This window comes from Sorex fumeus, unplaced genomic scaffold, assembly GCF_029834395.1.
Source record: "Sorex fumeus unplaced genomic scaffold, SorFum_2.1 ptg000024l, whole genome shotgun sequence".
NCBI classification, from domain to species: Eukaryota; Metazoa; Chordata; class Mammalia; order Eulipotyphla; family Soricidae; genus Sorex; species Sorex fumeus.
The window spans coordinates 41,376,811-41,400,350 of record NW_026606081.1 but is presented as its reverse complement, the minus strand read 5'-3'; the positions used below and the strand labels follow the sequence as shown (position 1 = coordinate 41,400,350).

At 40.7% G+C, this 23,540-nt stretch overlaps 1 protein-coding gene across 1 annotated transcript in view; it reads left to right on the top strand.

Moving 5' to 3' along the window:
- The window catches only part of HPGD (15-hydroxyprostaglandin dehydrogenase), a 37,918-nt gene that overhangs the window by 8,324 nt on the left and 6,054 nt on the right, over nt 1-23,540 (top strand). Inside the window, exons 4-5 of the mRNA XM_056114226.1 lie at nt 7,299-7,395; nt 22,355-22,431. Of these exons, the coding sequence (XP_055970201.1) occupies nt 7,299-7,395; nt 22,355-22,431 (174 nt within the window). The remainder of the gene's footprint in view (nt 1-7,298; nt 7,396-22,354; nt 22,432-23,540) is intronic.

The following is a 23,540-nucleotide window of genomic DNA, read 5'->3' as shown; positions in this document are numbered from 1 at the left end:
CCCATCACCGCCGGCTCATACCTGGCTTTTTCTGAGGTGGCGGCCACCGTGCTGCTGGGGGAAAAAGGACAGAAGAGACAGACACCCTTTCCCTCCCGGGGGGTATGGCACCGGAGTTAAATGCATAGTCCATTCACATTTCTGCCACAAGCTGCTGGGCTCTAGATTAGTTCCATTTGCCTCTGGTGCCATGGCCGTGCTGGAGAGCCACTCGTGTGGGGCAACTCATGGCCTCGGTTGGGCTTGAAGCATTAAATGCACTTTAAACCTAAAGTATCTTGCAAGTGTATGAGATGAGAGAAAGGAAATGACAGATTAGGAAAATTCAGTACTAAATATATATATTTGTATATATACACAAGTCCATACATTATACCTATGCTATAGTAATATATTAATATATACACATGCTTGTATATATGTATAAGTAAATATGATGCCATAGAATTAATATTTAAGTAAATTATTACTGTTTGTCCATTTATCTCTATTGCTAGAGAATTGGTTCCAGTATAGGTGACTTTACCAAAATAGTTTTAACTTCTTGGATGTTTTAATTATTGAAAACTAATTTGAAATTAGTTTTGAAATACAATGCAATTTAAATGTTATTATTACATGTAAAAATTATCTCTCTATAAGGGCTGCATAGAGAGTACAGCAGGCAGGATATTTGCCTTGCACATGGCCAACCCATATTTGGTCACCTCAAGTGGCTCCCCAAGCATCACCAAGAGTGACCTTTGAGCATAGAGCCAGGTGTAAACCCTGAGCACGGCATAATCTCTGTACAGAATAATCTCACTTATGTTGGGGACATAAAAGAAAGCAAAGGACAAACAAATGGCCAAAGGTAACTGAGTGAAGAACTAGTCTACAGAACTGAGCTTAGCGGGTGGGGGCTGGGGTAGGTGTAAAGGTTACGCTGGTGGAGGGTGTGGTACTGGGACATTGTAGGCATAAAAGTCTACCATGAACAATGTGGTAAACTATGGTGCCTAAAATTTTTGAATTAACTTTTTTTTAAAAAAATCAAAGAAGGAAAAACTGAATAAGGATGACAGAATTGGGAGAAGTACTCTACTGATGAGATTAAAATAAAGAAATAAATTTTCTTCATATTGTGAAAGAAGAAAATCATTTCTGTAATCAAAAATACAGTCTAAGGGCTGGAGCGATAGCACAGTGTGTAGGGTGTTTGCCTTGCACGCGGCTGACCCTGATTTGATTTCCAGCATGCCATATGGTCCCCCGAGCACTGCCAGGAATAATTTCTGAGTGCATGAGCCAGGAGTAACCCCTGTGCATCGCCAGGTGTGACCCAAAGAGCAAATAAAAAAAAATTTATATATATATAGTCTAAGAGGGGTCTGGAGAGATGGCACAGTGGCTAGAGCATTTGCCTTGCCTGTATTTGACCCCTGGCATCCCATGTGCATCCCATCCCTGAGCACCGCCAGGAATAATTCCTGAGTTCAGAGCCAGGAATAACCTTTGAGCATTCCAGAGTGTGGCCCCAAAACCAATAATAATAAAAATGAAATAAAAGTGCGGTGTACTGGTATGTGAATTAGCTCTTTTCACCAGAAATGAGAGGTTTTCTTTTAATGAAGTTTTTACAGGGGCCATATTGTATGGTGGTGTGGGATCTATTCCTAGAGATGCTTTGGCAGCTGTGAGGCTAGCTGGTGAGTGTGATGGCCAGCAGTCTTTGATCTCCACAGGGACCCTACATAGTACTGAGAGGGTCATATAGAGCAGGGAATCAAACCCAGAGCTTCCTACATGCTGGGTGAGTGCTCTATAACTTGCATGATCTCTTTGGCCCCAACAACTGAATTTTTTAATCCTCACTATGTAAAATTGAAACAGAGGAATTTATTTTTTGAGGGTCAAGAATGAATTTCAACTATCTTTACAAAATATATTTTAAAAAATACTATAGATTCTAGCTATTCTGTTTGTTTTCAGGACATGCTGTCATTTTCATCTTTTTGCCTCAGGTGCTTAATATTTTGATGTAAATAAAATACATGAGAAATGTGGAAGAGAAAAAAATAGATTATTAACAGGAATATTCTTGTTTTGTTTGGGGATGTCTCACCCCAGTGTTGCTCTGGGCTTATTCCTGACTCTGTGTTCCTGGTTCACTCCTGGTGGAACCATATATGGAGCCAAGGATCGAACTCAGGTCAGCCACATGCAAAGCAAGCTCCTTACCAGATGTACTATCTCTCCAGTCTCAGGAATTTTTTTTATTCGGAGCAATAGCACAGCGTTAGGGCGTTTGCCTTGCACGCAGCCAATGTGGCTGACCCGAGTTCGATTCCTCCGCCCCTCTCGGAGATCCCGGCAAGCTACCGAGAGTATCTCGCCCGCGCGGCAGAGCCTGGCAAGCTCCCCGTGACGTATTCGATATGCCAGACACAGTAACAACAAAGTCTCCAATGGAGACGTTACTGGGCCCGCTCGAGCAAATCGATGATCAACGGGAGGGCCTTTACCTTTACCTTTACCTATAATTTTCTAACAATCCCCAGATAAAGAATGGATTAGCAAAAAACTGAAAATATCACATATGTACTACCAACAAATTAATAAACTTTGTCTTATAGGGTTAGCTCAAGAACGCTTTCATTTGAAAAGTTTCTCAGTTCTTAATCTGATAGTATAGAAGAAAATAATCATTTGTCATCCTCTAACAAAGACCTGGAAATAATTCTTGTTTTCACACAAACACAAAAATTAACCTTCTCCAATTTTCTATCTTATTGCATATTGTAGGTGTTGAAAACACAAAAGTGAGGTGTCAGCAAAGCTCTAAATACCTGAGAATAAAAACGTTTCGCCAAATCATATAAACATAAATTCTGTTCAAACATGCTGGAGACTTGGGAAGAATATAACAGAGTCTCATTGACTTTAGTAATTTCTGACATCTGCATTTTCTCCTCCTCTAACAGACCATTCCTGTTTTGTTTTGTCTTTTTAAACTAGAATCACTTGGAGATTTTACTCTTTCTCCCTAAACCTACTTAATATCAAATAGACACAGGGCTTAAGAGAATAGAACCTGCAATTTACGTTTTTGTTGTTGTTCTGAAAATACAATTAGGGAAAGAGGCAACTCTATGTACTTGTCAAGAAATTGCAAGCAGATTTTTTAAATATAAACAGTAAACGTGAATAAGCTCCCTTAATTTGAGACTCATTTTCATGAAGATGTCAAAGGATATATTTACCTCCTAAAAGTCAGAGTTGGAAGAGAGGAATTCTCAAATTTGGTCAGGAAAAATAGGGTTTCAATTGTTTCCCATTACAGGCAGCCTTTGGTAGAGGTGATGTCAGAGTACTACAGGAAAGCGCCCTACTCAGGCATAGTGTAAGCAATGATTTGACCTCACTTTAGACCATATGCCCGAGAAACAGAAAATCATCCACTCTAGACTGGAGAAAACAACAACAACAACAACAACAGCAACAACAACAACATCAGTTCTGTGGTCTCACACAACACAACAGTTCAGAGTTGCTTGTCCCGGTAGCTCCAGGATATGGTCAGAACCCATTTGCATTACTCTGGTAATGTCTCCATGTTGTTAGGAATAATAAGGATGCTCACAATACAATGACTTGTTTCTTGCAGCTGTTGAACCTATGCGAAGCAATAGGGAAGGAGTGAGAGTTTCCTTCAAGCTTGCTAAAGTGGAAAAGCTTCTCTACAGCACGGATTTCTTTCTTTTTTTTAGCTTTATTTATTTTTTTAATTTATTTTAATTTTTATTAGACACCATGAGGTACAGTTGTAGATTTACAAATTTTTGTGTTTAGGTTTCAATTATACAATGATCGAGTACCCAACCCTCCACCAGTGCCCATTTTCCACCACCACTGATCCCAGTATCCCTCCCATCCCCCATCCTCCCCATCCCACCCTGCCTCTGTGGCAGGACATTCCCTTTTGTTCTCTTTCTCCTTTTGGGTGCTGTGGTTTTCAAAAGAGGCATTGAGTGGCAATCATGTTTGGTCTATAGTCTACTTTCAGCATGTATCTCCCATCCTGGCAGGATCCTCCCAACACCCTTTATTTGGTGCTCCCTTGTCTATCTGAGTTGCCTTTTCCCCTACAAAGTGTGGCTGGCCTCCAAGCCATGGAGCAAAACTCTTGGTACTAATCTCGGCCACTCTTGGGTGTTACTCTCCTATTTTGTTACTTTATGTTCCCCAGATGAATGCAATCTTTCTATGTCTGTCCCTCTCTTTCTGACTCATTTCGGTTAGCATGATACTTTCCAGGTAGTACCACTTGTATGTAAATTTCATGACTTAATCTTTTCTAACCGCTACATAGTACTTCATTGTGTAGATGTAAAGTTTCTTTAACCAGTCATATGTTCTCAGGCACTCAGGTTTTTTCCAGATTCTGGCTATTGTAAACAACGCTGCAATGAATAAACAAGTGCAGATGTCACTTCAGCTATACTTTTCTGCCTCTCTGGGATATATTCCCAGGAGTGGTATTGCTGTGTCAAATGGGAGCTCAGTTTCTAATTTTTTGAGAATCACCCATTCTGTTTTCCAAAAGGGCTGAACCAGTCAACATTCCCATCAGCAGTGAAGGAGGGTCCCTTTCTATCCACATCTGCTCCAGCGCCGATTGCTTTTGTTCTTTTGGATGTGGGCCAGTCTCTGTGGTGTGAAATGATATCTCATTGTTGTTTTGATCTGCATCTCCCTGATGATTAATGATGTAGAGCATTTTCTCATGTTTCAGTGTGGATTTCTACCTCCCCTCTCCAACCCAGACCCCACTTCCAGCTGACTGCTTCTCAGCGCTCACTGGCCACAAATGGGTCATTCATGGGCACCTAAATCAGGCATTGGCAAAGAGAATGGATTTCTATGGCTGAATTACAATTTACTAGTGTCTGCACTAACTTTGTATTCTGATGGGAAAGAGGCTGGATCCCATAAAGTTAGAGCTGATAAATGTGAATTGCTTTGTCATCACTTGATCACTTGACATCCCGTTACTCATCAATTTGCTCGAGTTTGTGCAAGTAAAGTCTCCATTCCTCCCTGTGGCGTGCTACTGTAGCCCAATAGCGGGAACATGAAGAGCCTCAAACCAATCACTCAGGGTATTGACGAAGAAGTCTGACCATCTCGTAGGTGAGTGGCCCGTGATCTTTTGACATCCCATGGAATCCAGTCAGTAATGGCTCTAGCCCAGTGGTCGTCTCCAAATTGCATTATGTGTCCAGCCTATCTGATTTTCGACACCTGGGCAAATGTGACAGCATCCCTCATTCTCGATCATAGAAGGAGGTCGGAACTCCAGTTTCCTTCTCGCACTTGAGTGAAGTGTGATACTCCAAGCATAGCTCTTTCAATTCCTCTTTGGGAGACCCAAATAGCGATCTCATCCTGTTTTCATAGGGCCCAAGTCCCTGAGGCTTATGTTAATGCAGGAAGAAGAGTGGAATCGAAGAGATGTGCCTGGAAAGGGAGGTTCTTCGTCCTCTTAACCTATTTCTTGAAGGTATTCCAAGCTGCCCCCTTCCTCCTGTGCAACTCAGGTACCAGGTCATTCATTATGTTGAGTTCTCAACCTAGGTATACATAACTGTTGCATTCGGAGATTTTTGTTCTGTTGAGAGTGAATGGAAGTCAGGAACAAGTCCACTTCTCATAAACATTGTCTTTGTGAGATTCAGCTGTTTTCTGAGCTTCCCACATTTATGGTCGAAGTCGGCCAGCATTTGTACCGCTTGGCTAATGTTTGGTGTTATTAGAACGATGTCATCAGTGAAGTGGTGGGGGTGTAGTTGCTGACCGTCTATCTTTACTCCCATTTCTTTCCATTCCAGTCACCGCATGACGTTCTCAAAGGCGGCACTGAAGAGTTTCAGTGAAATGGTATCACCCTGCCTAACCCCTCTCTTGACATCGATGATCATTTCCTTGTAGAATGGTGAAATTCCGATAGTGAATCCATAATACAGCTAACAGAAGATCCTGATGTATTGAGTTTGAATGCCCTGTTTGGCTAGGGCTTCGATGACCGCTTCCGTCTCAACAGAACCAAAGGCCTTCTTTAAATCAATGAACGTTAGACAGAGCGGCATCTTGGACTCTTGAGAAACCTCAATGAGCTTGGTTACCTTGTGGATATGATCGATTGTGCTGAATCCTTTGCAGAACCTGGCTTTCTCGATGGTTGTCCTTCATCTAGTGTTCTGCCAATCCTATTCAGGATGACTCAAGTGAACAGCTTGTAGACGACAGAAAACAGGCAGATCGGGTGATGGTTGCCAATGTCGTGGATGTCTCCCTTCTTATACAGTAGAATAGTCCTGCTTGTTTTCTATTGGGATAGAACCTTGCATTCAGACATGTAGTGTGTGAAGATTCGAGCCAGTGCATTGATGAGTACTGATGGCAGGTTCTTCAGGTGTTTGGGTCTGACCTTGTCTGGGCTGGGTGCCGTTTGCTTCTTTACCGACGAAATGGCATGTCAGATTTTGGAAGAGAGAATGTTGGGAATGATGTTCAGAGAGCCTGGAAAGCTACCGAGAGTATCCCGCCCGCTCCACAGAGCCTGGCAAGCTATTCGTGTTGTATTCGATATGCCAAAAACAGTTAATACTTTGTCATAATTATATATATACACATATATGTACATACCCACACATATATATATGGGACTGGAATGATAGTAAAGCAGGTAGAACATGTCTTTCATGCAGCTGACCCTTGTTCGATCCCCAGTATCCCATATGGTCCCCTAAACACTCTAGGACTGACCCCTGAGTCCAGAGCCAGAAATAAGCCCTGAACATCACCGGGATATAATATATATATATATATATCTTGATGATAAATATATGTTTTTAACATATATATAGATTAAGAAAATAAGAAAAGGCAAATAATCTTTATATTATGTTACATGTATATTGTACATCTGTTAAGAAAAGGCAAGTAAGCTTTATATCCAATGTTTTTTAAAAGTATGGAAAGAATTCACAAAAGTGCTAAGAAATGAGATAAATGATATAACCTTTATCATCTTAGATTGGACAACTAGGTAAAGTGAGTGCAGAGTTGAGATAAGATCCACACCTGTTACCTAATAAAAGAAAATTCAGTAAGTTAGCTTTTAAATGGCCATTTCAAGCAGTTTATTAACATTTGCCAATACTGAAATTTCAAGAAATCTTCCTGCAAAAGCAGTAATCATGTGGCTTGTGACTGTTATAAATATACTATGTTGTTTTTCTGTTTCTCTGAATTAGGGGTCTGTTATCAGTGGAACCTATCTCGGCTGGGATTACATGAGTAAACAAAATGGAGGTGAAGGTGGCGTCATTATTAATATGTCCTCTATAGCAGGTAAGGGGAACAATTCTGTTCAGCTAACTTCTTACTGCTCATGAAACCATAAACCCAAATCTTCACAGCATGTTGATTGTCAACTCAGGGTTGAAACTGAAATTTTACTGTTTTTCTTTAATGACTCTATCAAAATTCCTATTGACCAATGCCCAATTTGGTGCTATATGTTTATATAATTTTAAATTTTGGCTTTTTAATGTTCCTTATGGCAGTTCTGTTTGGAACCAAAATAAGCATTTTTGTGCATTTTTTTCAGAGAGATTGGTTTTCAGTGGTGATTGTCAGATTCCTAAGTAGTAGTACATTTGACAAAGTAAATGGTATGAATTGAAGTGAAGAGACCTCTCTTCCTCTGTGAGTTTGTAGTAGCACTTCACCGCAGCACTGTCCTCCCGTTGTTCGTCAATTTTCTCAAGTGGGCATAGCACAGCGGTAGGGCATTTGCCTTGCACACAGCTGACCTGGCTGACCCAGGTTCGGTTTCTCCGCCCCTCTCGGAGAGCCTGGCAAGCTTCTGAGAGTATTTCACCCGCACGGCAAAGCCTGGCAAGCTACCCGTGATGTATTTGTTATGCCAAACACAGTAACAAGAAGTCTCACAATGGAGACGTTACTGGGCCTGCTCAAGCAAATCCATGAACAATGGGAGGACACTGCTACAGTGCTATAGTGGGCACCAGTAACGTCTCCATTCTGAGACTTGTTGTTACTGTTTTTGGCATATCAAATAACCATGGAGAGTTTGCCAGGCTCTGCTGTGCGGGCAGGATACTCTCGGTAGCTTGCCGGGCTCTCCAAGAGGGACAGAGGAATCAAACCCGGGTTGGCCTCATGCAAGGCAAATGCCCTACCACTGTGTTATGTTTGTAGTAAAAGCATATAATTTTAAAGTATGCCATATAGAGATGCTGGGATATACCTAGGGGAAGCCAAACATTGTCTCTGCTTTTTCGGGGTCTCTGGGGCCTGCGAATTGTATTGGCTTAAGATAAATTAACAGAAGAAAGTGTACAGGTTTTTACATACCCATAGAGCCCCTATAGGAAAATGAAGGCCACAGAAGTGTCAAGGCCTGAGAGTTAATTAATCAAGGTGGGCAAGAAGCAATTGTGAAACAGAATGGGGAAGAAACTACAGGAAGATGGGTTTTTTTCACAAGGTCTGTTTGTACAGTTTTCTCTTGGTTTTCATCCTTGTTGCTGGTGATGAGTGTCTTTCCTCTGGTTATAGGGAGTACACTTTTTTTTCACATGGGGATTTAAGCTCCTGTTCTTAGAAAGAAGACAGAATGGCATTTGAGCACCAGCTATTTTTCTAATGTTTTTAGCACAAAGTAACTCAGATGCTGACGTGACATATTTGGTGATGGTATAGTCTATGAGCCTTCAATGATAAACTGTGACAATAAATAGAACCAAACAGGTGCTGGCTTCAAGAAAATACAAGTATATCCCTCACCATGTATGCAGGAGCTTAAGGCAAGACTCTTGTGGCAAGTTAACTTTTTTTTTTTTGTAAACAGTATTTTTTTAAAAGCAGGGTGATGGAACCTCAGCTAACTGAAACATTGAACAATTAAGATTATTCTGGCATTGGTGGGCTTCTTTCTGTCCCACAGGTATCAGAAGAGAGAGAGAGACAGAGACAGAGAGAGATAGAGACAGAGAGACAGAGACAGAGACAGAGACAGAGAGAGAGAGAGAGAGAGAGAGAGAGAGAGAGAGAACGCTGCCAAGGCATAGCTCCTCTTTGAAAAAACAAAAATCCTAGCCCAAGAATGGCTTCCTTCTTCCTCTCACATTCCTGGCTCACCTAATTGCAAGGGAATCTGGAAAATTAGTCTAACTGTGTGCCCAAGGAAAGCAAGGATTTCAGTGGACATTGATCCCTCTTTGCCATAACTTGCATTCTAAGCTATGCTTTAGTTATGCTTCAGTAGGATTTAATACCACATTATTTACATTATTACAGCTAATACCACATTGCTCAAAAAGTCACTGCAAACCTTTAGCAAAACTTTTGAAGGAACTTAGCCAGTGGAATGTACTTTTTTTTTAATTCTGGGATGGGACTTGAAAGGTGTTATCAATGGTTCTTGAATAGTTCAAATGAAAGAATACATTTTTTAGAAGTTTAGATAATCATCAACTGAATCTGAACTATTTATGGCCAAAAGCATGAGAATTTCTTAAATTACTTCATTGGCTTCAGTGAGTGTGATAACTTTCAAATAAGTTTTCCCAATTCTTCACACTATCCTTTGGGTCTCTGATGCAAGTATATTCGGGAATCAGATTTGAAGGTACCTGTCAGCATACGAATGCCTGATGTTCAACACCAGAAAAGATACAGGTATCTCCTTTAGACATTCTTAAAAGTAGACTAGCTTTGGACTGGGGATATGGCTCAATGATAGAGGCTTCCATTCACAAATCTCTAGCTTTAAATCCCCAGAACTGCAAAGATAATAATAATAATTAATTAATTAATAGACTAACTTCGATTTTCTGATTCTGAAGACAAAATGATATTGTAACATTATTATAGACATAATTCTATAAATAGTTTGACATCCTTTAATATTATATTATGTGTAGATTATACATGGGCAATACTTGAAAATGATACTTGGCTTCAGAGAGGGCAAAATTATAGCTCCGGAAAGGCTGAAATAATAATGGTAGATTATCTGTGCTAAATCTGCACTACTTGGATTATAAAGTCATAAGAAAAATCATGTGAATCATGGGAGAACTAACAATAAACAATGAACATTTTATTACAATAAAATATTTTATTAAAATAGAAAATCCATATTAAAATACAAAAATACCTGGGTTGCCATACTAACAATTGGTGCATATGGTTGCCTGCTACAAAATTAGGAACGATATGTTTACTCCTAGCTTGCTAAGGGATTTCACACATTTTCAATAATGAATTTTTGTCTCACATTGATTATGCTATGGCTGAGAAATTTTTACATCCAGAGATTTTTTTAAAAGAATTATTAGAGTACTGTGAAAATCCAGAGACTTTAATTGAGTTTTCCACTTATTTGTGTGGACACTTAAGATTTACCTACAATATAATATTTTCTGTTAAAAAACATATATTCCCTTTCTTAAGATAAAACACTCTATTTTATAGGCCTCTTCATATTTTACCATTAAAATGTTTTTTAGGGAGCTGGAGCCATAGCACAGTGGGTAGGACATTTGCCTTGCATACAGCCAACCTGGGTTCGATCCCCAGCATCCCATATGGTCCCCTGAGCACCGCCAGGAGTGATTACTGAGTGCATGAGCCAGGACCCCTGTGCATCGCCGGGTGTGACCCAAAAAAAGCAAAAAAAAAATGTTTTTAGTTCTCTTCATTCTTACTAAATTTTACATTTATAAGATTTGTCTCTTTCATGGAAACTCTAAAATGTGTTAGCACAAAAATTTAAAAGCAGTTTTATTAACGACAGGTGGACATAATAATTACCAGAATAAGATCCAAGGACAATTAAATGTAATTAAATCAACTTTGGGGCTAGAGCGATAGCACACTGGGTAGGGCATTTGCCTTGCACGTGACCAACCCAAGTTCAATTCCTCCACTCCTCTCGGAGAACCTGGCAAGCTTCCAAGAGTATTTTGCCCACACAGCAAGGCCTGGCAAGCTACCTGTAATGTATCTGATATGCCAAACACAGTAACAATAAGTCTCACAATGGAGATGTTACTGGGCCCGCTCAAGCAAATCGAGCAAATCCATGAACAACAGGAGGACAGTGTTACAGTGCTAAATGCAACTTTTAGATGCCAGAGTTGAAAGCTTAGTTATACAAATGAGGATAGGTAATATACTATATTGTATTAAATGATTTGAATTTATTTACATAGGTTAAAGTTATATAGCAATGTCATCACTAATTGACTTTTGTTAATTTATTTTCTGATAATTCAGTTTAATATGTCTTTCAGTTTTGTTGGAGCAAGTAATAGAAAATACATTTCTTATATGCCTGCCAAAAGATGCAGGCTGGGGGTTAGGAGGGAACCTGGGAGGACATTGTAGAAAGAAAGGAAATTTGGTGTGGAATTGGGATTAGAACATTATTTGCCTGAAACTATGAATTTTATAAAGCATGGTATCTTAGTAAAAAGGAAAAAAAAAAGAAGTTTTTTAAAGGAAAAGGAAGGACGTAGTACTAATGACCCAAGAACTGGGACACCTTGGCTTTTGTCACTGGAAGCACTAAACTGACTCATTCTCAAAAAAGATTGCAGAACCTTAGGCCAGGGTGCTTTCACATCCCCAGAGATTCTGTATCCTTAAAAAAGGCCCTAACTTGCCGCAAGGAGCATGAGTAGAGAACTGCAATATAATACTGGCTCCTCTCCAAAAATAGATGTTGCTGTGTCATCACTGCTTATCCCTATTTACACAATACTATTTGAAGGATTATGTTTGCATGATCTCATTTAGTTCTCCCAATAGCCCTTTGTTTTAGGTTCTGTAATCTCCATTTTACAGATAAGAAAATCGAGGCAGAATGTTTAGCCATGTAGCACTAATTCTTATAGCAAATGAACAATTGAACTGGTGTTCACCAGCCATTAATTTATTGAAGAGTTTGTGGCCCTTACTCTGTACGCCTGTTTTACTGTGAAAAACAAGAATCTAAACTTCTAGAGCTTGGTTAAGCCAGTGTAAGATGCTAGAATTTCTGGGCTGCCTGAACATCATTTTAACCTTATTAAATTTGATTAAATCAGCTTTTGCCGCTTTTAAAACAAGGACGAAAATCCCCAGGACTTTTGGGGTGCTTACCAGAGTCACAAGTCAAAACATGCTATCGAGAAAAGCAATTTTAGGATTACAGTGAGATGGCTGCTTTGCTTTCCAGGCTGAGATTTCCCGTGTCAGGTCACATCTCCCTGATTTGGTCTTTTTTTATCTTAGAGTCAGTGTTTGGGACTGTGCCTTGTTCCTTTCCTAATCATGAAGCTCAAAACAAGAAATGAATATAAACCCAAGAATAAAATCATTTTTGTTTTAAATGACTCTGCTGGCCCTCTTAGTGAAACACATGTTGCTAAGCATTTTGCTTCTCACTCTATCCCTCTCTTCGGGCAAAATAACTCTATAGTGATCAGTTGCCTTTGTCCTTTTTACTAAATTAGCAACCTTTGCCATTATAGAGGAAGACACTTTCCCTTCCGGATGCCCCTGAGAGAATTTAGTTTTCTTCTTGTCACTGACCAAAACCCAAGGTTTAGCCCCTAACAGAGCCTCCTCTCATTTCCACCAAGAGATTAAAATAAATCATCTCCTGTGTTTTCCACCCTCCCAGATCAGCTGTTCTTCCCAGAGTGAGGTTAGGTGTATCAAAGTTCAGAATCTTATAATACTGGAAAATAAACAGGGACACCAGCAGCCTTCATGATTTCCTCCAAAACATCATCTCCAGTTTTATAGCCTTGACTCACTGTGTTGGTGTAGCAGTCCAATGACTGAAAAACGTCACTGAGAATTTAACTGGGGTCAAAGTTCTTCCCCCACCGCCAGCCTTTTTTGATATATAATTGACGAATTAATGTAGGAGAACTATTTCTATTGTTTACTTCCTCTGTATTTTCTGAAAGTTCCTTCTTTACCTTTACCTTACCTTCTTTACCAATTGTTTCTGTTCATCTCTGACTGGACTGGCCAGCAAAGGCGGTGTCATAGCAAGTCACCTCACACAGCCTTTATCATCATGATCTCTGTGGAGCTAGCTTGATGCAGGAGAGTCTTTCGCTGTCATGGTAGAACATGTTGACATGTTAAGTTGACACCCTAGTTTGGACAGAGAAGTTAATGAGTAATGGCCACTGACGCAGACCAGATATCCAATACAATGAATCAGTTTACCAAACGGAGGAGTCCCATTCCTGGGAGTGGTCCCTCCTGTTCATGCTGTGGAGAACTAGGACCTGATACACATTTAGCAACTGTCAAATTACAAGCATTGTGATCAGCTGTTAGCTAATACCACAGTTAATGCTCGTAACTTTCTGCAACAGAGGTCAGTATAGTTATATTCGATTTACAGTTAGGATAACTAATGTCAAACAACCGATATAATTTTATAACTGAATAGTCTTCTAGAATTTAACATGTCTAGACATTACCAAGAGGTTATTCAGAGGCAAATTCCATAGGTCTGGGTAGCTCCTGAAATTCTGATGCGAATCTTTGAACCATACTCTAGGAAGTCAGCCTCAAATTTCCATTGGCTATTCTTTGAATGGGTAGAGAAGCCCATCCCCAATTTCTCTCATTACAGTATAGTCAGTGCTGAACTTTGGTGAAAAGTTAGACTATTATTATCAACTTTCTGAAAAGTAATAAGTCATTGGGTATATGCCATTGGTTTTAGATTTTTTTGAGTATCTTTTATTATCGAAGATGTAAAAGCTTAACTACTTTACATGTCCTAAAACATGACTTGTTAATGGCAAATATGAGACTAAAGGGAGGAAATCTGCATCAGATATGGTGTTTTATCATATGGAATATTCCATGAGAGGATGTCCACCACTTTTTGGTCAGCTACACACTCCAATATAAGATAATAGATTTTCACTAGTTCTCCCTTTTTCCTCTGATTACAGAAGTAGTAGTTAAAGATGGAAATATGGATACGTAATTTATCTTTTTTTTTAACTAATAAGACCACAGAGAATTCAGATTCCTGCTCTTTGAATCAACTGCTAAACTCATTTATTAATCAGGGATTACCATTCCTTAGATTCTCTAAGTTTCTTCCTAAATTAAACATACTTAATACTTTTGTACAACCTGTTTTACCAAGTTTCAATTTATTTAAACAGTAAGTATCTGATACAAATGATCTAACAGGCAGATTTCAGACTTTTGCACATTTTTTTTTAAATTTTTTATTTCTATGAGATGCAGAAAGTCACACCTTAGAAATATGCTTCAAAGACTATTAAAGACAAGAAAATTTAATGAGGAAAATGAAATTTTATTTTATTTTTCTAAGAGTTTTCTTTATAACTGCAGATGTAATTTGAAGTATTTTCTAAATACTTGATATCTTTACACATTTCAATAGAATATATTATTCAAAAGTGTGTTTATTATACTTGGTATTTGAATGTACTAAATTTATATGAAAGCACTTCTAAAAATCTTTCTTTGTATTGGGGAAAGAACTTGGGTCATTCCTGGAAGTGCCTGAGGACAACTTGTGGTATAATGTTCAGGGAACCATGTGGTGCCAGGAATCAAATCCAGATCTCACACATGCCCAAGCATGTGCTCCAGTCCTTTGAGTTTTCTCCCCAACCCCACCTGTTCTCTTAAACTAATACTAAGAACACTCTACAATTTTCCAAGCTCCATGAACCAAACCAAGTTGGGAAACTTTAGCGAGTTTTTGGCAATTAAGTGCAAAAGATATGTTTTAGGTATAGTGTGGATAAACAGGCAAGTAAGTTAAGAGAACAAGCTTTGAGATGTTTCATCTTAAGGGAATGGTTTATTCTCATGTGAAAAATAACAGTACATTGTAGTGTTTATTTTGTGCCAGATACTGTTTAAGGAATCTTGATAAATTAGCGCTTTCAAAACAATACTATTAATCCCCTCCCTCCTCACAGAAGAAAAACACTGTCACATAATAGTTACCTCTCCAGCGACAAAGTTGCTCATTGTGGTGAATCCAGGCATAAACTCAGCTAGACTAGTACCCAAAGTTTAATTCCTTTCAACAAATTTGTTGAACATGCCATTTGTACTAATGTGTGGCACTCAGATTAAATAGTAATCCTCTGATTGGTTTTATACATTTTCACTGACTTTAAAAAAAACTTATTTTTCTTATGTTTGCCATTTAATTAGTACCAAACTGTTATTTCTAAGATGAGTTCATTTCTGTTTTACATGAGTTCACAGTATATTCTAAAAAAGCAAACTAATAGACAATATGATAACTAATATCCCACAGGTCTAGTAAGAGGGAGGGAAGGAAGGCTGGGACGGGAGAGAGAAAACAAAATGCTTAATTTACAGAAATGGGTAAGATCACTGAAGAAAAGCGTGTGCATAAAAAAGCACAAAGGCCAGAACAGCTCCGGAGTTCTCTGGCATCCATCTGGGTCTAGCCCTGGAGGGGAAGTTGCCAGTGAGGGTGAGGCAGGACACTAGTGGATGGAGGGGAGGGCTTCAAGGAGAGAATGGAAGGAAGGAAGCAAGCAAGATGCAAAGATTTCCCTTTCACAAGAGGTTGGTCATTAGCAGTTTCCGGACAATCTTAACCGGAATGGTCCAGTGAAAACGTGTGTGAGCCATGGAGCAAACAAGAGGAGAGACACAACAAATGTAGTAATTCCCTTGCGTACATTTTGTGGCCCAGAAACAGACTGGGCATGGACCTAGCGGGAGAAGTGAGGCCACGCCAGGTACTATTTTTAGATGAAGGCTATTAAGACGTGTTCATTTTCTCATTTGATGCTGCACTTGATAGCAGTGATCACCACAGACTTCTTTATTTGGTCTGGAGGCCACACCTGGTGGTGCTAATCCTGACTCTGAAAGGAACTGAACCCAGGTGGGCCACTTTTAAGGTAATATGACCCTCTGCACTATTGCTTCGCCCCCCCCCCCCCACACCCCCTCCACATACAGAGGCACGCCGCGCAAGCGCAAGTGAGCATACACACACACACACACACACACACACACACACACACACACACACACACACACACTCGCAAGACTTCTTAAAACGCTTTCCTCTTTAATTTTCATGAGCTAAAACTTAGGTTGTTTGTTTTCTTGCTTCACTTGACTCCTCCTCCTTTGCAGCTCATCCTCCTCAGCCTGAGAGAGTTTCCGAGTTTGGTTGTTCGGAGACTTAAAGGGGCAAAATGCACATAAAATCTCAAGGAAAGGCTGTTAGGCAGATTCCTGTCACTTGTAAAGCCGGCACAAATCCATGAATGGCTCCTACCAACCTGCCTCGTTTTTATTTAAAGCACTCAGAAACAATAGTCTGGCTGTTAAGGCTCCGAGGGAAGTAACAGAAGGTCAACCAATACTGTAGCTAGCCGTAAAAGCGATCTTCCTCTACTAGTTCTACAAAAGGATAAATGAATCTAGAGCTCCGTTAGAAAATATTGGCTGAAAAACCTCCACTCCTACTTATTGTCAAAAAGGAAAAAGAAAAAAAAAACTGAGAGAAAAGAGTTTACTCCCTTTGTTTAGCCTCCTTCTTCAAAGAGGCAGCAAACTAAGAAATAATAAATTTGTACATTTATAGTCACCAAGTTGGGCAGAAGACTATAAATTTTTTTAAAATAATAAATGAGGCTTTTGCAGCAATATCCTAAAAAAAAAATAAAATAAAAGCTTAGTGGACCACTAACCCATTTCAAGTACCTGAAACATTAGAACTTCCTGAAACAACTGTCAGTTGTTATCTTTATCTTGATATCTTTATCTCAATAAAGCTCTTTAAAAAATTCAAAGGGTGGAGCTGGAGAGATAGTACAGTGGGCAGTGAGTGTGCTTGCTTCAAACTGACTGACCCTGGTTAAATCCCTGACACCTGACATCTCGTAAGATTCCCTGAGTCCCGCCAGGATTAAGCCCTGAGCACAAAGCCAGGAGTATACCCTGAGTACAGCTGGGTATGGACCCCAAACAAAAACAATAGTAATAATAAAAGAGAGAACGAGAAAAAGAGAGATGTACTTGGTTTCTGCTGAATGTCCTAAATTAATCAATGCTGGCTTGGATCTAATATCAGAAAGTAAAAGCAGTAAGAGAGTCCGCATGTCTCAGCAGTGAGTGTCATTTGAAGGTCCCAAGGTTCATACCCCCTTGGGCACCTCGCTAAGGCTGGCACGTTCCTTCTCTTTCTGGTTGTATTTCCAGTTCTCCCGTTAAAGCCAAGCATGTGTTTTGTGCTCGCTTCTTCGAGAAACAACCGAACAGTTTGATGGATTTCCCTCCTGTGACACTTTGAACTAGCTCGGGTTCAGAAGTTCAGTACCTCCACCTATTTGGTGTCCAAAATCCCTTCCAAATTTGTCTCTGACAACATTTATAAACTTGTGTGTTCTGTGGCTGTGTCAAGGAGCTTATCTCTCATTAAGGTTCACACTACATTTCCTGCTAGTCAGAAACACCCTTCCACAACTGCTCCCTTTGCCGTGTAAACATGGAAGCAGTGGCAAAATCAACTGCTCATTTATCAGAAGGAGAAGCAGCCACACCTGGACACATCTGTTCCTGCCTTTCTATTTGAACTTCAACTACACCTGGGCACCAGGGTAGAATCATAAATTTTTGCTGAAAGACCTGGACAGACTTACTTAACTTACACATTTGGCTTTATTTCTTTTTTTTTTAATATTAGTGCTTTTTAATTTTTTTTATTGAATCCCTATGAGATAGACCCTTACAATGCTGTTCATGATTGGGTTTCAGTTCTACAGTGTTCCAGCACCCATCCCTCGACCCATGTACATTTCCCAGCACAAGTGTGTCCAGTTCCCTCCCATCACCCTTCACTTCCCAACCTGCCTTGATGGCAAGAACCTTTCTCTCTCTGTCTCTCTCTCTCTATGTCTTTCTGTGTGTCCCTGTCTCTCTCTCTTTCTCTTTCTCCCCTTTTGGATATTGTGGTTTGCAACTCCTTTACTTTAAAACCAAACACACACACACACACACACACACACACACACACACACACACGCACACAGAGAGAGAGAGAGAGAGAGAGAGAGAGAGAGAGAGAGAGAACCGCAGTACTCAGTACATAGTACATAGTACAGTACATTGAAACCATTGGATGAACATGGTATGTGTGGTGGAACATCCTTGAGAGGTTAAAGTGCTCTTGAACAAACATACTTTATAAATTGGTGGGCGGACACCCAGGGAGTGGCTCTGGTCTGCATTTATTGCTGAACTTTGACACCTCACACTCAGCACATCAGTGGAGCTCTGGGACTAGTTAGTTGGGTGGAGAGGTCCAGGCCTCACCCCAATAAGTTACTATTATTAGCGTGACATTCAATAGTAATAACATTATCCAGAGATCGCTGTGTCTGAAATCACAAATTTGACTATAAAACATAAGCATTTTGTTCATTCAAGAAACTAAAAGGAGAAATTCAAAATTGAAATGGAGAAATGGCTCTAGGTACAGATGTCTCTGGTGATTAAAGAATTGATAATTAGGAGAAAGAGAGGAATAGCTTCTAGACTACTTTCTCCTTGAACAATACATAAAATGTTTCTAATATAAAGGTTCCTAAGTGGCTAAAAAACATTAAATTGATAAACTGGAATTTAGAGATATTTTTTTGTAATAAGTTAACATAATTTTTGTCACTAATTATACTAAATTTTGCTTCTGATTGTTTTTAAAAATTACAAGTAATTTCTGTGCTTATTTTGAAATGTTGATCTGTAGTAATTTTCCAAAAATTTCTCTGAAGGTTAAACACAGAAGATTAGATGGTAAATGATTTCAAAATTATTCTTTATACAGTTTTGGTAGCACTGCCATGATCTCCGATAATAGGGGCCCTCAGCACTGTCAGAAATAATCTCTGATCACAGAACCAGGAGTACTCTAGCCTAAGTACTTCTGGGTATGACCCAGCCCCCCCCCCAAAGTAAAGAGAGACTTTGAGATCACAGCACCCTACATGACAATCCACTTGTGCGTTCGAGTTAGTGAGTCTCTTCCCAGGAAAGGAAGTGTTTGAGCAAATTAAAAAAGAAAACTACATTTTCCAGCAGTCTCAACCATTTCACAGGCCAGAGGCCTTTAAGATTAGTCCAGGTTTAAGAGCTGGTTCTTTGCCAGTTGAAGCCATTTGACATCCTAAAGAAGGTGCTCCGGAATGGGTTCATTTTAGAGCGGGTTCAGACCACCCGCTTTCAAATGTCCAGAGGCACCTGTGGAATTAAAGCGACCAATGGTGCCATGGTGCGGGGAGCTGCTGGGGTGTGTCTGGGCTTCCTCATTCCCGAGAGCTGGCGTCTGAGCCCACTCCAGGAACTATCCTCCTCCTTCCCCTTTGGGATGATCCTTGGTCCAGTGCCAGATTTCCTGCAGTCAACGCATGGTTTTTTCAATCTGGGCCCTTGGCGCCCGCCTTTACCCACTTTCTTGCTTTCCGTGAGTTCACGGCCAAGGCAGCTGTTTTAACCTTTGTTGCCTCTGAACTTTCATAATAAAGAAAACTTTCCAGGCGACTTCTGCCAAGTGGGCTGAGGCAGTGTTAGAGGCCTTTCGAACGCTTGAGGTTTCTGTCAAATATCTGGTCTCCTGTGACTCATCAAAGGAAAATTCATCCATCAGGCTTGTTTAGGACTTGCAGGGGGTGGAGGGGTGAGGGGTAGAGGGGAAGAGAGGCCCAGGTCAGGATATTGCCACTGAAGCTCCATATCCCTTCTAAGAATGAGGAAGGCTTTTTATTTGACTTTTTCTTCATACCCCTTGTTCAACACTTTATCTTCTTCAGTGCTCCCACTAACACATCACCTTGGCAATGTTGACCTCTGCCTTCATCCCTGCCCTCTGGGTGCCAGTGCAGAGAAATCCTGTCTAGAACAGTTTTGCTGCACTTCAGTGGCTGCCGACCTGGACAGAAGGCTGCCCCCACCCTAACCTTTTGCAGGGCTGCATTGCACTTCTCAGAGGTTAAGAAACCTTTGAAAAGATTTTGCGTATCCCCTCTTGTCCCCACCCACACTGCCAGGCAGACTGGTAAGCAGCAAAGATAAGCAGCTCCCACACAATAAACTACACCTTACTGGCTTCCTCCAGATTAGAACGGGTACTTTGCTGCCAACAATACAAGGCCGTGGTGGTCAAAAGCTCTGAATGCCCACATCCTGATCATCCACAGTGAATAGAGCAGGTGCCTATCTTAGAGGACATTACCAAGGGGTGGGCAGGCTGCTTGCTTGAAATTAGGCAGCAAAGGGAGGGAAGACTTTCCCAAAGGGGGCATGTCCATTGTCCCTTGGTAACTGTCAGTCTTGGGGAACCCCAGGAAGATTCTGTGGCTCCCTTGGCTGGCACTAGCAATGGCCCCTGGTTCCTTAGGGATGTCTCATCACAGAGGAGGTTGGTGGCTCTCAGCTCGTCAGCTAGGGAGCAGGTAGGGAACTCTCTGAGCACCCCTGGCCTCAGCATAAACCTCGGGCAGTTCTGCAGGTACCCATTAGGATCATTGAACAAGCCCTTCCCCGGACTGCAATCCTCAAGATCTTTTAAAACTTTAAGATGTGGGGCTGAAGCACAGTCGGGAGGGCACTTGCCTTGCATGTAACTGACCCAGGTTCAATCCCCAGTATCCCATATGGTCCCCCTAGCACCTCCAGGGTTATTCCCTGAGCACCACCAGAAGTAACCTCTGAGCATCACTGGGTGTGGTCCTCAAACAATACATACATACTAAACCTTTAGAATGTGTGTGGGATGGGAGGGGCCTGTGTTTGGGAAAAATATTAAGTTCATCTTGACATAGAACAATACAGGCCAGAAAGATAATGAAGGGATTATGGTTCATGATTTGCACTGAACCTCAATTCTCTCCCTCTGATTCCCATGGGAGGGGTGTATAAAATGGGGAGCCATGCTCTGTCCCCTTTTAACCTGACTTCACAAGTATAAGGTACATGCAGTGTTATGGGAAAATATTTTACCTTGGTTGCCTCCAGCTGTTGAGAATGCATCTGAAGGGGAGTGGGGGAGCTCTTTGGGAGGGACAAATTGTCTCCCATAGTTTTCCAATCACAAGGAAAGGAAAGAAAGTCAATGGATCCAGTCAATAAAGGATCTTTCCCTGGGGCTGGGAAGCAGACAGCCTCTCTGCCCAGCACTCTTCCTCAGGGTTGTTTTCTTCAGCCTGGCCACTTGACCCAATGGCCACTTTGTGAAGAGATGATCCAGGCCGTGGACACCCCAAAACTCTTCACCTCTCTTGAGACCAGGAGGCATTTTAGGCCCACTTTGAGGAAAACTTCAGGCAGTCTCCAATGAGTATTGCCAGTCTGTTTGGGGACACAGTGTTTCTCACTCCAATCAGAAACAAAGAAACAAACAACCGATTATGTTCTAGGTGGACAAGTGCAATTCTTCTAGGAAAAGGGACCCTTGAATTTCACAACATCCTGGCACACAAAACCAGGCTTATTATTCATCCTACAAAAAGCCAAAACCAGACCATCAGGAACTTTCCAGAGGACAATTATTTGGGGAGGAACCAATCTGAGTAGTAGGGGGTGAAAATTATGTCTTTGAATATGAGACATAGGTGCCTCCTTTTTTTGTTGTTAAGTCCTTTTTGAAGAAAGGACAAATCCAGTGATGCTCAGGTGTCAGGAATCAAATCCACAATCCTTCATTTTTTCATCCTTCAGCCCTTTGAGCCATCTCCTTCCCCGTCCTCATCCTGTTCCACCACAGAAATTACGGTGGCCGTGCAAGGTCATACAGTGCGAAGTTCACACGCTCTGGCTTATTTGCTGCATTGCAGAACCCTAATATCGTCAATTTGGGATTTGGGAAGCAAAGTCTGGAAAGAAGATTGCGTGTCAGCCCACCTGTTGCCAGTCATTTGCTGGAGCTAGGGACTGTGCTCAGACAAAGGTGGCAGTTTAGGAGAGAGAATATGGCTTGCAGTATGTTGAGGCAAGGGGCCACAGCATAGGAGTATTGGTTCCCCAGATTTCTTTAACTCCATAAATGCCGGACAGAATGATAGAGGTCCAGGGAGTAATGAGCTCTGCTGGACTCTGAGTTTTACAAAGCTCTCTGGTGGTGAACACATCGATCAATGTGAACTCAATCATTTATAAAGCAAGGAGGGGCTTTCGTCTGCTTTGGCTGTTAATGGCATTACTGATATTCTTTATTTGTTTGCTTCAGGGCTCATGCCTGTTGCTCAGCAGCCTGTTTACTGTGCCTCGAAGCATGGTGTCGTTGGATTCACACGCTCCGCTGCGGTAAGGAGATAACCACGATATCTCTTTCTTTCTCTGCACATCCAGGAAACACGCATTCTCTGACACAGGAGGGAATAAATTCAGAGTTCAGTACATCTGGATAAAAGATGAGAAAATGATTTGCATCTGTGTTTTTTATAAAAATCACTTTAAGATCGTATCAAGGAGGAGTAAGAACAGATAATTTTAACATGGAGTATTCTAAATGCAGATGTGTTGTTGAGAAAGAAGACTAGAGCACCTGCCTTGCATGTGTAATGCCCTGGCTTCCAGCACCATAAAAAAAACATACATACATACATACATACACACACACACACACACACACATGTCAAAACCTAAGGATCAATATTGAGAAAGTTTGCTTTATTCTTAAAATTGACTCCAAGATTTAACTTACAGAACTTGAATAGAAAATAAAGTGTGGTTCAGGCATTACTTGTCATACAGGAAATGAATAAATTGAGTGAGAGCAAGGCACTGGCAGGAGCAATGGGCAGTTTTTACTTGCTACGGGGTTTTTACTTGCTTAGGTCCAGGGAGGCCTAAGATCTTAGGAAAATATTTTATATCTAACTGATCGCATGCATTGATAGCTTGAAGGGAGAATACTGCTTTTTTAGATGCGTTAGGGTCAGTGGAAAGGCAGCCTGGACGTTATCTCTTGAGTAAGGGCAAAGTAAGATGAGGTTTGGCCGGAGGATCAGACCAGAGGCAGCTTATGGGCCGAGGTAATAAGCTTAGATTTTATTCTCAAAGCAGCCATCAATGGTTCATTCACACACCAGAGTGACAAGATTAAATTTCAATTTCTAAGACCATCTGGCAGCTATTTTGAGACTATATTAAAGAGGACAGGTGTAGAAGAGCGAAGGACTGTTGGAAAGAACTCCTAACCAGGCAGAAGTTATTCTAGGTGAGACAAAGTGCAGGGCCAGACAGATAAAGAGGAAAATGTGAACAGAAGAAGCAGCCATAGGGATTGGAGAACAGATGTGTACATGTGCAATGTTCAATCAAAAAAAAAGATAAAACTGCTCTCTCACTCTGGACTTGGATTTTGTATTTAATTTGCAAATACTTTATCTTTTAATTTAACTTTCAGTGAT